General features: G+C 25.0%; 4 protein-coding genes across 4 annotated transcripts; 1 reads left to right on the top strand and 3 right to left on the bottom strand.

Annotated features, from left to right (window-relative positions):
• Positions 1-1,805: 1,805 nt before the first annotated feature.
• On the bottom strand, positions 1,806-5,888 carry SRAE_X000180700 (Reverse transcriptase domain and Integrase,catalytic core domain and Zinc finger, CCHC-type domain and Ribonuclease H-like domain and Aspartic peptidase domain-containing protein; the record flags this gene model as incomplete). Its single annotated transcript, XM_024653141.1, has 1 exon — positions 1,806-5,888. The coding sequence occupies one exon, from the start codon at positions 5,886-5,888 to the stop codon at positions 1,806-1,808; it is 4,083 nt and encodes a 1,360-aa protein (XP_024499277.1).
• Positions 5,889-7,237: 1,349 nt separating this feature from the next.
• SRAE_X000180600 (Histone-lysine N-methyltransferase SETMAR) lies at positions 7,238-8,253 on the top strand (the record flags this gene model as incomplete). Its single annotated transcript, XM_024653129.1, has 4 exons — positions 7,238-7,340; positions 7,434-7,566; positions 7,717-7,880; positions 7,934-8,253. 4 exons carry the CDS (start codon positions 7,238-7,240, stop codon positions 8,251-8,253), a joined length of 720 nt encoding a protein of 239 aa, XP_024499276.1.
• Positions 8,254-10,744: 2,491 nt separating this feature from the next.
• SRAE_X000180500 (Transposase, ISXO2-like domain-containing protein) lies at positions 10,745-11,223 on the bottom strand (the record flags this gene model as incomplete). The annotated part of the gene is made up of 2 exons (XM_024653118.1): positions 10,745-10,989; positions 11,082-11,223. The coding sequence occupies 2 exons, from the start codon at positions 11,221-11,223 to the stop codon at positions 10,745-10,747; spliced, it is 387 nt and encodes a 128-aa protein (XP_024499275.1).
• Positions 11,224-14,310: 3,087 nt separating this feature from the next.
• Positions 14,311-15,226, bottom strand: SRAE_X000180400 (Helicase, C-terminal domain and P-loop containing nucleoside triphosphate hydrolase domain-containing protein; the record flags this gene model as incomplete). The annotated part of the gene is made up of 3 exons (XM_024653107.1): positions 14,311-14,658; positions 14,729-14,948; positions 14,997-15,226. The coding sequence occupies 3 exons, from the start codon at positions 15,224-15,226 to the stop codon at positions 14,311-14,313; spliced, it is 798 nt and encodes a 265-aa protein (XP_024499274.1).
• Between the last annotated feature and the right edge of the window lie 110 nt (positions 15,227-15,336).

The raw sequence follows: 15,336 nt of genomic DNA, 5'->3' as shown, positions 1-15,336 counted from the left end.
AATAAAAAACATATTTTTTAAGAATGTAGAAATTTCACTTTCTATGGTCGTATGGTGTAGTCGGTTATCACGTCTGCTTTACACGCAGAAGGTCGCCGATTCGAGTTCGGCTACGATCATATTTTAAAACTTTTTATCATTTAAAATGATATTATTTGATAAAATAAACATTTTTTAAAATATATTATTGATTATTTATTAATAACAAGTTTTATTTCCATATAATTTATCATATAGTTTAAAATATAAAAAGAATAAATATTTTACTGTTATTTACAAAGGTTTTGATAAGCTTTAATAAATTTTAAATACGAGTACATTACTAAACTAACATTTATTATTATTAAAGACAAAAAAAAAATTTAAATGATTATAAAAATGGTATTAATATTTTAATAAAGTAATTTAAATAACCATATTTTGCTATACTTTAATTTTATGAGCTAGCTAACTTTTGGTACGTTTAAAATAATGTTAACTTTAAGTCTAGAATTAACGAAATTTTAACTATTTATTATTTTTATTTAATGTATCAATTGCTATCTAACTTGTTAATATTATATTACTAATTATTAACTAACTTAAAAGGTTATCTTTGTATAATATAAAAAAAAGGATCTAAAAGTTTAATAATATAGTTTTTTAAAAATATTTTATTAAATGCAATTAAAATATTTTTATAAATTGTAAAATAAAAATTGTATATTTTCAGTTAGCAATTTTTTTAATTAATTTTTGTTGTTAAGAGATAAAAATAGTTAACAATGGCAACCAACTATTTTTCTTTTGTTTTAATATGATTTTATTGTATTTTTATGTTGAATCAAAAAGACAAATAAATAAAAAAATTTTAAAATAGTTGTATAAATAAACATTATAAAAAAAATCAATTATAAGTAATAACAATATTTAAATTAACTTATGGTCAAATTTATAATTAAATTTGATAAACAAATATTAACTTTTTTATTCTTTAAAAACCAAAATAATACTATAAATTAAAATAAAATTTTATTTTATAATTTTAAAAATATATACTTATATTCAAAATGAATTTAACAGTATTACATATAAGATTAAGCAGCGATTTTTAAAATATTTTTTATTTTGTGTGAATTCGTGGCGCAACGGTAGCGCGTCCGACTCCAGATCGGAAGGCTGCGTGTTCAAATCACGTCGAGTTCAATCTTTTAGAAGTAAATTTGTCGTTATTTTTTAATTTTATACAAATATATATTGTTAAATTTATTTTATTAAAAAAAATATTTTTTATTAAATTTATCTTCTACTTAATGAGTAATTATATGAGTAAAATATATAAAAGTTAAAACGTTTCTAACTCAATTAAATTAATATTAATTAAAAGATTTATAATTAGACAAATTTTAAAGGACGAAAAAGAATGAAAAATTACTTTATCAAAACAAACGTTTGTATACAATATGTCAATAAATAAAAAAAATTTTAGTTAAAAATTTATTTAAATAAAACTTAAATTTTACAAGTGGTGCCGCAAACCCCTACAATTAAAATCATACATAATTATTAAAAATTAAAATATTATAATAATTATATAAAAAAATATTAATCAACGTAAAATAATAAAAATATTGTGAACGCGCGCACTTTAACTATAAATTTTCACAAATAAAAATTTCTTAACATTTCACCTTTATATATACCTCAAAACAATACTCCTGAGCGCCACAATACCATTACTACTATGAATTTGGGGTTGCAGTTTCAAAGATTATACAATAAAATAACAAAATCCAAAAATTATTTACTAGAAATAATACTTATTTCTAACTTCTCCCTTTTTCCTGAGAATAAAGTCTATTCTTATAACCACTTAAAGATATAGTCTTTCTTGAATCCTTTTCATTCATAGGCTTTACCATTACATCAGTTACATTATCCACTTCCTTTATAGTCGCTAATTCATTTCCACCTTTATTATTCTTAAGTTTTCTATACACAATTCTTTTCTCTGGTGATTCATTTATGGCATTATTAATTAGTGCTTTTATTCTTTCATCAGAAACATTTTCTAATACTTGCCCATCTTGCTCTCCATAATTGTATATTAAATTGAAAGGCTTAACTTTAGTAGCTCCATGAACTGACGTGTTCATTATTCTGCAAGCTTCTTTTAATTTGTTTTTGAAACCTGCTCTTCCTCTATGTGTTATCTCAGGTTCCATCTTCTTTAACACAAGTCTAAGAGTTCTTATGGCCCTTTCCACTTTGGAATTTGCATAATGTTCATAGGATACAGCATAATTTATTTTAATATCATTTTTCTTCAAAAATACCAAAAATTCTTTTCCTTTAAATACTTTGGCTTTATCTGCCCTTATTTCTTTTATTTTTATTTGGCATTGGTCCAATATTTTATTTAGTAATTGTATAACTACTTGTTCATCTGCCTGTGGACTTTCTTCTGCCCATATATAACGCGAGTATCCGTCTTCAGCTACCAATATTGTGTGATTTTCTAAATACATAAAATCCATATATAATATTTCCAAAACATTTTGAGGATTTGCTTTATCCCTTTTTCTTCTTTTTAAGTCATTTTCCAATTGACATGTTTCACAATTCTTTATCATATCCATTATTTTATTTATAATCATTACAGCCTTATATTTTGAGATCATCAATTTATAACATTCTTTAATCAAGTCATCCTTAATTTTTGCAATTGATAAATGCCCTTTTTTCAAATGATATTCTTCAAATAAATTCTTTGCCATACTTTCAGTAGTTTCACTTAGAAAATTATTTTTATTTTCTACTCTCTCCTTATTTTCAGAAATTTTATAAATTCTACTAAAGTAATCTGCACAAGTATTTTCTTTTCCTTGTATATAGTGAATTTCATAATCCAATTCTTGTAATGGCATAATAAGTTCTAAGAATTTTGTTTCCTTTGTATTCATTAAACCTTTTAAAGGTTTATGATCAGTCTTGATAATTACTTTATGTCCAATTAGAATTTCTTTAAATTTTCTTACTCCCAAATTTATGGCATATAATTCCAAATATGTGATACATCTATCTTTCTTACATGACTTTAATTTCTTACTATAGAACATGATTACTTCTTTTTCTTTATCTTTATTTTTTCTATATATTACCCCTCCTGCTGCTTCTTGGCTACAGTCAGTTTCCAAATAAAGTACATCATCTGGTAATGCTTTCACCAAATATTGAGGGTTCATCATTGCCTTTTTAGTCAATTCTATAGCTTTTACATATTCAAGATTTTTCTCAATTTTTGAAGACTTAAATCTTAAAGAATTTACCATTTTCTGAAGAGGTAAAGTAATATTTGCATATCTAGGAATGTTTCCTCTAAAATAATTGGCTGATTGTAAAAAGGATACCAATTCTTTCTTGGTACTTGGTTCTTTTCTTTCCATAAAAGCATTTATATTTTTAGTAGCTATTTTTGCTCCCTTTTTAGAAATATTATATCCAATAAATTCAATTTCTGTTCCACCAATACTGGACTTTTCAAAATTTACTTTCATATCATATTCTCTTAATTTATTTAACAATAATTTCACTTTATTGATATGATCATCCAAAGTTGAATTTGAACATACTGCAAAATCATCAATATATACAAAATATCCTTCTCCCAGATCACTAATTATTTTTGTTGCTAAACATTGAAATTGAATTGGAGAGACCTTTCCTCCTTGTGCCATTCTTTTAAAACAGTAAACTTTATCATAAACTTTTACTCCCATATATGGTATAGTTTCTTTTGGATATCTAACTTGAAAATATGCGTTTTTCAAATCTATTTTGCTATACCATTTATAACCGCTCATCCCATATACATATTCATAAGGCTTATTTGCTGGTAAAAACATTGACTTGGTATAATGGTTTATATATCTAAAATCTCCACAAATTCTCAATTCCCCATCTTTTTTCGGAATAACTACTAAAGGATGAATAAATTTAGCAAGTCTTTCTTCCACAATTCCATTAGCTTCCATTTCTTTAAATTCCTTATAAATACGTTGTTTATAAGCCAAAGGTAGTCCATAAGAAGGTGGTTTAAAATCATCTTTCTTATCCAAAATTTCTATGTTGGCACATTCTAAAATTCCTTTTCCTACATCATACTTAGACTTAGGAATCAAATCTTTGTATTCTTTAAAAACTTTTGTTTTAATATCTTCACAATCATTAGTAACCTTAACCTTTTTAACAATAGTTTCTTTTATATCATCATTGCCATAAGAAATACATTTTTTGTTATTAATACTAACCAATTTTTCACCATCATATGATATTGATAAACCACATTGCATCATAACATCCTCCCCTATGAGAATATCTTCATATTTCATAATTTCATCTGGTATAACAAAAACTTTTGTTTTAAGTTCTTCTCCATTTAAGAAGTTAAGCAAAACATTGCTTTCTTTATTCAATATCATAACTGATCCATTAGCCATTCTAACTTTTAATGGATTCACTTCACAGACCTTTTCTTTAGGAATCATTCTATTCGCCACAAATGTAATTCCTGAACCACTATCAACAAATCCTTTACCAATTTTATCATTTATTTGCAAAATTATATGTTGATACTTCTTAGGCTCTAACTTGGGTTTTCTTTCTTTAACTTGATACACCACTCCCTTCTGAAGTGTTTCTTCATCCTCCTCATCCTTAATAATATAATGATTTACCACTTCCTCATAATTTTCTTGATCTTCATTTATTACTGAAACTTTCTTTGTAGCATTTGAAGATGAAGCCTTTTCTTTAACTTTTTCAGCTTTACAAAAACGAGCAATATGTCCTTTCTTATTGCAATTATGACAAACTTTATCTTTATAAGAATCCTTTTTCTTATTCATAACTTTAGAGTTTGATTTAAAACTCATATCTAATTCATGTACAGCCTGCATTTCTCTTATAAATTCATATATATTTGTTGGTTTCGCTGTCAACAAAAAATAAAAAAGTTTTGAATTTTTATCTGTTATTAGATTTCTAATATATCTCAACTGCGTTTGTAATAATTCATCTTCTGGTAATCCTTTATAAGCAACATTTATTTTCTGGACAAAATTTACTAATTGATCTCCCAAATCTTTTCCAAAATTTAATTTAAAATACATAATTTCACTTCTATTTTTCACCTGAGCTGCCATGCCATTATATGTAATTAATAAATAATTTTTAAGAATCTCATATGTATAATTGGATCCCAAAACTTTATCAATTTCCGCAGCAATTGGAGGTGACAATGTCATCATTAAAAATAAAACTTTATCCTTATCTGTATAAATGTTTCTGAATTCCATATGGCGTTCTATTGCCATAATATGTGATGATATATTTTCTTCAGTGTTTGAGAATATAATTAAAGGAACTTCACATTTCCTCATGTTAGAATTTTCTGGTTTTCCTTGTAACATTTTCATCATAGTAAGTATAGTAAACTGTGATTCTTTTATCATTTCTAATAAAGCCCTATTTTCATCTTTCTTCTCAACCTTTTTCTCAACTGATAATTCCAAAACTTTTTGTTCTAGTTCACGAATGCGTTGCTGGAGACTGTCTACTTCTGAATCTTCAGTATATGACTCTGTTAATGGTATATTATCTTCACATATATACCTTTTTAACATTTCTTCATCTTCTTTTGAAATAATTGAAACCAAAATTTTATCAACAATTTCTTTCTTTGTTTTACCAACATTTCTGACCTTTAGGTCCTTACTCAAGTTTTTCAACTTATTCAAATTAAATCCCATAAGTTGGTCTTTAATATTAGCCATACTTATTTCACAATTTTTAATAACTCCCTCAGAGTTTTCTTCCATGATTCTAGATTCTGTATTTCTAGGTTCCATCCTTTCTGTTTCTAATTTTCTTCAGTTATCTACCACTTATCCAGTTAAAAATTGGCAGTAACTTTTATTATAGAAATCAGAAAAAAAATAACTTTATTGCAATACGTTTTACAATAATAATAGCCTACGCGCCTAATCCTGTGTTAATTTCAATAAACACCAAAAAAATTTCACCCAAGTTAAAAATTTATTTAAATAAAACTTAAATTTTACAAGTGGTGCCGCAAACCCCTACAATTAAAATCATACATAATTATTAAAAATTAAAATATTATAATAATTATATAAAAAAATATTAATCAACGTAAAATAATAAAAATATTGTGAACGCGCGCACTTTAACTATAAATTTTCACAAATAAAAATTTCTTAACATTTCACCTTTATATATACCTCAAAACAATACTCCTGAGCGCCACAATACCATTACTACTATGAATTTGGGGTTGCAGTTTCAAAGATTATACAATAAAATAACAAAATCCAAAAATTATTTACTAGAAATAATACTTATTTCTAACTATTTTATTAAAATTAACAAAAAATTAAGACAATATATAATTTTTTAGATTAAAGATTTTTTTATATCACAGGCAAAAAATTAGATTGATAGAGTTACTATCAGCTTGCTTTATTTATAGTAAAAATTTTTATATAAAATGTTTATTGGTAACTCCTTATTACAATCAGCTAATGGTGTAACAATACAAAATAAAAAAATTTATATATAATAAATTAATCACATATTAATTATAATGACATTTATTTTTAATTTTATTTCTTTAAAGCGTTACGGCATCAATTATTAATTTTTATTTTTTGTTTCAACAAACAATATATTTTTCTAATTAAAATGATTCAAAATATTATAAATTTATAATATATAACTTTTAGAAAATAAATAATCATAATATTTAAAAATGTTTAATATAAAATAAAATAAGATAATATTTATTTCCATAGTGTTTTTATTTAAGATACAATAAAATTAATCTTACCATTATTACAAATTAAATTAATATAAAAATTTTATATTGAATCATGCATAAAAAAGGAACTAAAAAATGATATAATTAATAATAAAAATTAGCACCATATAATAAAAATAGAATAATTTATATAGTAAAAAAAATAACATAATTAAAAAAAAATTATAAATATTCGGTTGTATTATATGAAATGCATGTTTTACAAATGCACGATACCATTAGCTAGCTTTAATTAACAATTAGCAATAATTTAATTAAGCTAAGCATTTTATTTGATTCCTAGAAATCATGTCTACAAAATGGCATATAAATCATGCCAAAAAAAAATGTTTATCATAATTAAATTTTAATTTTTCTAAAATGCTTACTAAACGTAAAATTCGCATAATTTTTTTATTTGAATTCAAAAAAGACACTAGTGCAGCAAAAACAGCAGAAGATATTAATGCTATTTTTGGTCAAGGTCTTGTGAATCCATCAACAGTACAATGATTCTACAGATTCAGAGAAAGAAATAAGAACCTTGAGAATGAGAACCGTGGGAGGCCAAATTTAGTCATTGATAATGACCACTTAAAAACGCTAATTGAAGCCAATTCTCAACAAACAGTTAGAAGGATATCAGAAGACCTTGGGGTTTCAAAAGATACTGTTTATCGCCTTTTAAAACAAATTGGCAAAACAAAAAAGTTAGATTAATGGGTACCGTAAGAACTAACTGAAAAACAACAAAAACGTCGTTTAGAAATTTGTTCTTCCTTGCTTCTAAGGAACAAAAACGTTTCATTTTTGGAACGAATTGTAACCTGTGATAAAAAGTGAACTCTATACGACAATAGAAAACGAGCAGGACAATGGTTGGATAACGATGAAGCTTCAAAACAGTTTCCAAAACCCCAATTAACGCCAAAGAAGGTGATGGTCACTGTTTTTTGGTCTTCTGAAAAACTGGTTCACTATGAATTTATGAAACCAAGTGAAACCATTAACTCTGAATCCTACTGTGCACAATTAAAAAAATGCATCAAAAATTGTTTAAAAAAAAGCCTTCTTTAGTCAATAAAAAAAGTCCAATTTTATTACACGTAAATGTCCGCCTACATATTTCAAAAACGACGCTCCAGATGCTCAACGAATTGAAATTTGAAACTTTGCCCCACCCACCTTATTCTCCACATCTCGCTTCTACAGATTTCTTTTTCTTCAAAAATTTGGACCAATTTCTCAAGGATAAAATCTTCAATGACGAAGAGTCAATTAAAATTGTCTTTGAAGCTTTTATTGCTTCTAGAGAAGCCAAATTTTATTCAAATGGAATGAAAAAACTTATTTCACGTTGGGAACAATGTGCAAAAGCCAATGATGCATATTTTTAAAAAAAATATTTATTTCTCTCTTTTTTATGTGCGTTCAAAGTTTAAAAATAAAAACATGCATTTCATATGATACAACCTAATATATTGAAAATTTACAAAATATGGCAAAACAATTTACATCATAAATAAAGTATAATTGTTTTACATAAAAAATCAATTCTGTAAATTTGATTCTGACACAAATTTTTACAAATGAACTAGTTTATGAAAAACATTTTATGATTTCTTCAAAATAAACTTTGTTAAAATGTAATGTTAAATTAGAAACAGGTAAGATTTCAAAACACATAGAAATAAGTGTATTAATAAATGTATTATTTTTTAAATTTACTAAATTTTTTAAAAATTTATCTTACAAAAACATTAAAAATATAAACATAATACAGCCAAATAATCGTCTGCAACTTTCATAGAAAATTATAAGTAACAAAAAAATTTATAAATATTCTTTAATGATTTTCAAATTTTAAATATGTAAAGTACATGCTAGGTTATTAAAAAAAAAACAAATTTATTTTTATTTTCAATGTTAATTAACATTTTGTATAAGATATATGCTTTATACAAAACATGAATGTTAATTTTCAATATATAAACATTAAAAAAAGTAATCTTATATTAAAAAATATTTATTTTTCAAATAAAATATTGTTTTTACGCTAAAATTTAATAAAAAATATTCCCATGCCGGGAATCGGACCCGGGCCGCGTGGGTGAAAACCACGAATCCTAACCACTAGACCACATGGGATATAGAAGGGTCAAATGTATTATAACTACCAATATAAGATAAATTGTATCTATAAAAAAATTCAAATAGAAAGTATAAAAAAGTTTTTGTTTATTACCTTCATTTTTCTAACTTTAACATATTTTTCTAAATTAAAAACTAAATATATTATTGTACACGCTAATAATATTATTATAATTTAAATAATAAACATAATTTTTTTTGAACTAACATGTACAATTATATTATTCTTTTTAATAGATTTTAATATACAAATGTATAACATTTAACATATTTAAAAAATTTACTCTAAATTTTTATCTAATTTTTATAAAAATCTGATTGTTAACTTTTCAATTTTAAAAAGTTAATAAACAATTTTGTAATTATAATTTTTACTTTTTAAAAAAACAAATGATGTTACTTATAAATTTGTTATTTTAATTATATCTTAATCTGTTCCATTATACATTATCTAAAAAGTATTTTAATATAATTTTAAAGTTTTTTTCTTTGCAAAAACAATAAAATTATTATTATCATAATTATAAATTTTTATTTTCAAATTTCATAAAACGATTCTTTTACACTATGCAATTTGTTTAAAGATATAAATCTTTTTATAAAATTTATATGAATAAGAAATTTCAAATATTATTTTCTATATTTTTTAAAAGAGATAAAAAATATTCTTTGCATATAAATTTTATTTTTTAAATAAAAATCAAATATACTTTTTTTTAAAAATGGTATAAATAATAATTTTTATTTTATAAAGTAACTAATTATAATTTTTTTGATTAATATTTTTTACTTATAATAAATAACCTTTATTAAAATAAAATGTATTGTTGAATATTTTTTTTACTAGTTAAAAATTAACAAAAAACATTTTAATCATAATTAAAAAGAAAAAAATTAAAAATTTCCAACCAACCGGATTTGAACCAGTGACCTAAGGATATCAGCAAGAGAAATCTACAGTCCTCCGCTCTACCAACTGAGCTATGGTTGGATACTGATAGCAAAAGCATTATAAAATTTTCCTCAAAAATTTAACATCCATTTTAATCAAATTAAAAAAAATATTAATTTAAGCTGTTTATATTTTATCAAAAAATTTATACTTTATAGATAACAAAAATTATAAAAAAATTTAAAAAGTAATATAGAGATATGGAGAATCGAACCCCAGCCTTCTTTTATTCTAAGGAATCGCTCTATATTCAAAATCTAACTGTCAGAAAATTTTCATTCAGAATGTGGTGGAATTTCTAGCTGTCAAAAAATAAAAACACTTTACTATGAAAATATTTTTTTTTTGAAATATTAAATAATTAATAATAAAAATTTAAGGTTGAATTTAAGATGAGAATGCCCCTTGTTTATTTTGATTAAAAAATACGTTATAAACATTTTTTTTTTATCAGATTGGTATTTTTTTAATATTTTTATAATTTTTGATTAAAAAATAAAAAAAGTTTTTTTTTCCAAGCTATTTATTTTTAGTTAAAATAGCAATTTTTATGTATTTGATTTAAACGACAAAATAAAAAAGACTTTTTTTATATTTTATTGTTTTAAACAAAAAAATTAATAAATTAATAATTATTTTTTAATATGAACGACTTCTCGTAAAGCATCAAGTAAGCCGGCCCATAATTTTTTTTTATTTGCCCGGCGTCAGGCAAATTTATATAAACGTTTCTCCATGTCCTTTTTTGTTTTTTACTGTTCCGGAATTATTAATTTGAAGCCGTTTCACGTTCTTTCTATGGTATTTGTATGAATACCAGTGTCTGGATCCTTAAAACTTACACTGTGGTTTACCGTACAGTGCTTGAATCCCAATTTTTTCTCAATTCTTTCGTAACCTCGCCAAAAATCAGTGTGGATGATGGAACCAAGTTTGACGTGCTTCTTAATGACGTCAAGAAGCGTTTCACTGTCTCGTTTTTCAACAGGAACGGCGGAAACGCGTCTTTCCTCCGTCTTTTCTACACTGCCTACAACCCAGACTCTATCTACAGGATGCCCCTATTGTACTTCCGTTTGCCCACCTTGGTTTCATCTATTTCCACAATGATGTCTTTGCCACCGATAACACATTCTTCGGTTTCTAAAGCATCCGCCACAAGTTGGCGGAAATAGCCCAAAAATGCGCAAATAGTAGCACTACTGTGTCTACATTGACTTATTATTGAGGTTACTGGAGTCTTACACAACCATAGATAAGCCATGTGAAGAATCTCACTAAAAGAAAGACGTTGGCTACCGAAAAATGTTCCATTCTCTGCACTTACGCTTTTCCTACAGCTTTTCTTAGTGCATTTGAATAGAAGTTTTGCCTTTTGAAAAAAAGTCGGGCCTCCACATACAGGACAATCTATTTCTTTTTTAATTATTTTCTCGTCTTAGAGAAATTTGAGGGCTGCCTTCTTGTTGAAGAAAATATTTTTTAAAGAAATCATTACTGGAATTGAAGCCATTTTAGAAGCGTTTTCGAGTGAATAAGTTGTTAAATTTAGTTAAAAGTTAAAATTTATGATCAAATATCAGATCCCAAATTATTTTACCTTTTTTTTGAAAAATTTTATTTTATTTTTCGATATCTCGTGTTTTTTTATGCTAAAAAAATGTAAAAAAATGTTTATTTAAAAAAGTTATTTTGAAAGGGATCCTCGTCTAGAAGAAATCCAAAATTTAATATTAATTATTAATTATTAAACAATAATTAATAAAAATAAATAATCATTTAATAAAAATGAACATTAAAAAAAACAAAAGAAACAAAAGAAAATTAAAAATATTTATTAATTAACAATAATAAATAACATAATATTAAAGAAAATACAAGTTTTTAAACTTTATATTTTTATTAACTTATAATTAAACCTAAAAAAAAATATAGATTATTAAAACTTACTTTAAATATTTTTTTTTCTTAAATTGTTAAATAGAAACGCACGTATATTTGAAAAATTAAAAATTAAGTAATATTTTCTAAACTTACTTTAAAACATTCTCCACATATTAATCTTCACGGTCAAAATAAAACAACCTATATTAGTGAAAGTAGCAAAAATAATAACATTATTTAAACTTATATCTACTTTATTTTATCAATTGTTACGTATATCTATAAAAAAAATTAATTAACATTCTTAAAACTTACCTAAAATATGAGAAATTATTTTGCAAAAACAAATATTTTGAAAACAGCATCATAAAAGAAGTAATTAAAATAACAAAACAAAATTTAATAAACTTACTTTTTTTTATTTTTTTACGGCTTAAATATAGTAATGTACACATATGAAATGTAATAAAATTAAGTAAAGTAATGTATTTAAAATTTACATTTTAACATTTTTTTTTAAAATAGTTATGTACATCTCAAAAAAAACAAAATAAAATTTAATACTTTATAATTTTATCCCCTCATTTTTAAAAGTTATAAATCCTTTCAAATTTTTTTTCCTTATTATATTTGAGAAACGACATTTTTTTCAAATTCTCTTTTATAACTTAAAAAATATTTTTATTTTTGACGTAAAAATGCAAAAAAAAAATGATTGTCTCTTAACATGGACTCAAATTTCTTATTTCTATTTTTTTTGCTACGTATATTAATACATGTAGCTTTCTAACATTCGCTTTTGTGTTTCCCTGCATTTACTTTAAAAACAACATTACTGCGCTATTTTAAGCGGCATTTTATGTCTTTTTAAACACCTTTTTTTTTGAAGTAAATTATAGTTCTGAAGAAATTGCATTGCATTTTCTTCATCAAGGATAATTTTTAGATGTTTTAAAACATTCATTATTTTGAAAAAAAAATTTTTAGGAAAAATCAAATATCAATTACCTTTTTATTTTTATTAAATTTTATCCATTTTTCATTTTGAAAATTGGCATTACAATTTATTTTTTTATTAATTTATAATAATTATTACAACAAATCATATAATTTTTAAATATGCAAATTTTGGTACTTTTCATTTTTGGTAGAGACAATTTTTAATAAAAAATAAGAAGTCTATAACGCATATTTGTTTAAAAATTATATAAAATAAAATTTATTAAAAGTTAAATTAAAATATATGTAATGCAACTAAATATTAGTAAATGAAAATATATCTAATGTAAATAAATATTAGTAAATAAAATATACGTAATGTATTTAAATATTTCGAAATGAAATACATACAATTTCACTAAGTATTAGTGAAAAAAATATATGAGGAATTACAATAAATATTAGTGAGAAAAAGATATGAGGAATTACAAAAAAATAGTGGAAAAAAAATTCTTACGAATCACGATAAACATTAGCGGTAAGAAAGATGAAGACTATGGTATAAATTAGTCCATCCATAAAAAGAAATCAAGTTAAGATAAATATAGCAGCTTTAGGTAAAAAATAACTAATGCCTTTATTTAAATTTCCCTTTGTTAAGCATGAAGTAATCTACCTGGGCATAACTTCCTAATTTACGAAGAAAAATGTCGAGGACATTTGGTAGATAAGGTACATTCTTCCTGAAGTTTCTATATAATATTTTTAAACCATTATAGATATTTTCTGAAATACTATAATAGCCTCTCTCTGATACCCCCGTAGCAAACTCATGGGTGCTCTTCTGGTCTTCGATGCAGTTTTTCAAGGCAATCACATAGTCTGCTATAAATTTATTTGACATTAATTTTTTAAATTCTACCTTATACGTTTCTAAGTTCTTCTCAGTAGTATCATCTTGTTTCTCTTCTTGTGGATTCGTTTTTTTTCGCTTAATGATATCTTGTTGTATAATTCTATCTACTAACGTCTCCGGAGTAGTGACAATTTTACGTAAAATTTTATTGATATCGATAATTTGTCTACTTGAAGTTTTGCTAGGTTCATTTGTCTCTTCGGTTCTAACGGCTTCACTTCGTTCAGTGGGAATTTATGGTACCTCAAATGTTTGCTTTTTTCTTCTTTCATCCTCAAAGTCAACGAAGACTTTCTTTATCTTATAAAACTGTTGTAAAATTTCATCTTCGGTCTCGTTTCTGCTTACAAACTTATGCTTCATATAGTTTTTTATTGAATCACGCAGCAATTTATCAGTTAGCAATGCATTTACAGAAAGACAGCTTATGCATCTGTAGATGCAATTTTGAATGCTAACGTGGTCGAGGAACTTAAGATAGGGATTATGGAGACAACAGGTGAAATCCTTGCTGAGCATGTCCAAGAATGCTCTCTGAGCCATTTCGACGATTTTATTACTGTCCTCGTTTTTTGGTCTAGGAACGATCCAGTTGATTTCTTGAATTACATTTTAGGCAGAACTTGTAGCTGTGCTACATTCAGAAAAGCTGGATACTGATACCGATCTTCGACAGGATATATTGAAGTTCTCCACTGTTAAAATTTTTTTTAACGAGGAGATGGCAGAAGATGTAGAGTACACAAGAGAAAAGGCCAGGTCACCACTGCGGTTTAAGCGTTCAATGTCTTGGAAATATGTTGAAATATTAGTAGGGAGACCGTGATGGAGAAGAACGGAGCATGTTTTAAGATCTACACCAACTAAATTTTCTGCAGTCGTAATAAAGACAGAGTAATTACTTTTCTCATATATTTCTCGCGGCTGAGTTTTTTCTTCTTTTGATAGAGTGCTGCTATACTTTACAACGGTGAAACCTTGCGACTTATAGAGTTCTTTGTAAAATGGAATTTTTTTTTATATTTCTTACTATTATTACTACCCGAAAAAGTTTATTTTCATAACATAGTTTTCTCAATATTCTTAATCTTATTAAACTATCGGAGTAATCAGAGATATCCAATAGGTTCTCCTTCTTTTTCATGGTAATAACAATATTTTGCTTGTATGATATACCTCGAATAACAGTGTGAGGAAGAAAATGCGAGATTCTTATGATTCTTCTTACTGCCTCATCTGATACACTCCCGCTACAATAAATAAATTGACAATTTCTGATTGTCTCGAAGTATACTAACATTTTCAAATAATTCGGTCTAAAACCGAGACCTTGATCGAAAATCAGGTGAGCCTCATCTATAATCACTTTCTTTAGCAAATTCTTCTTGTAAAGACTGCTAAGGATTAGACGAAGATTTTCTCCTATCATGCTATCTGGAGTTATTAATATTACATTGTTCTCTTCGCTAAACTTCTCTGGGTGCTCCATTGCTAAACGTAATAATTTGGTCTTCTCGTCAGCTGGCATTGTTGCCACATTTTGCAAAAATTTTGATGAAAAGATTCTCTTGCTTATTTCTCTGTCTCCAAATGAATTCAGTGATGTAACTGTCTAACAAATTTCTAGAAGTACCTCTC

Source organism: Strongyloides ratti, scaffold srae_chrx_scaffold0000002 (genome assembly GCF_001040885.1).
Source record: "Strongyloides ratti genome assembly S_ratti_ED321, scaffold srae_chrx_scaffold0000002".
NCBI classification, from domain to species: Eukaryota; Metazoa; Nematoda; class Chromadorea; order Rhabditida; family Strongyloididae; genus Strongyloides; species Strongyloides ratti.
The sequence above is the reverse complement of the archived record's forward strand: the minus strand, read 5'-3'. Positions and strand labels throughout refer to the sequence as shown.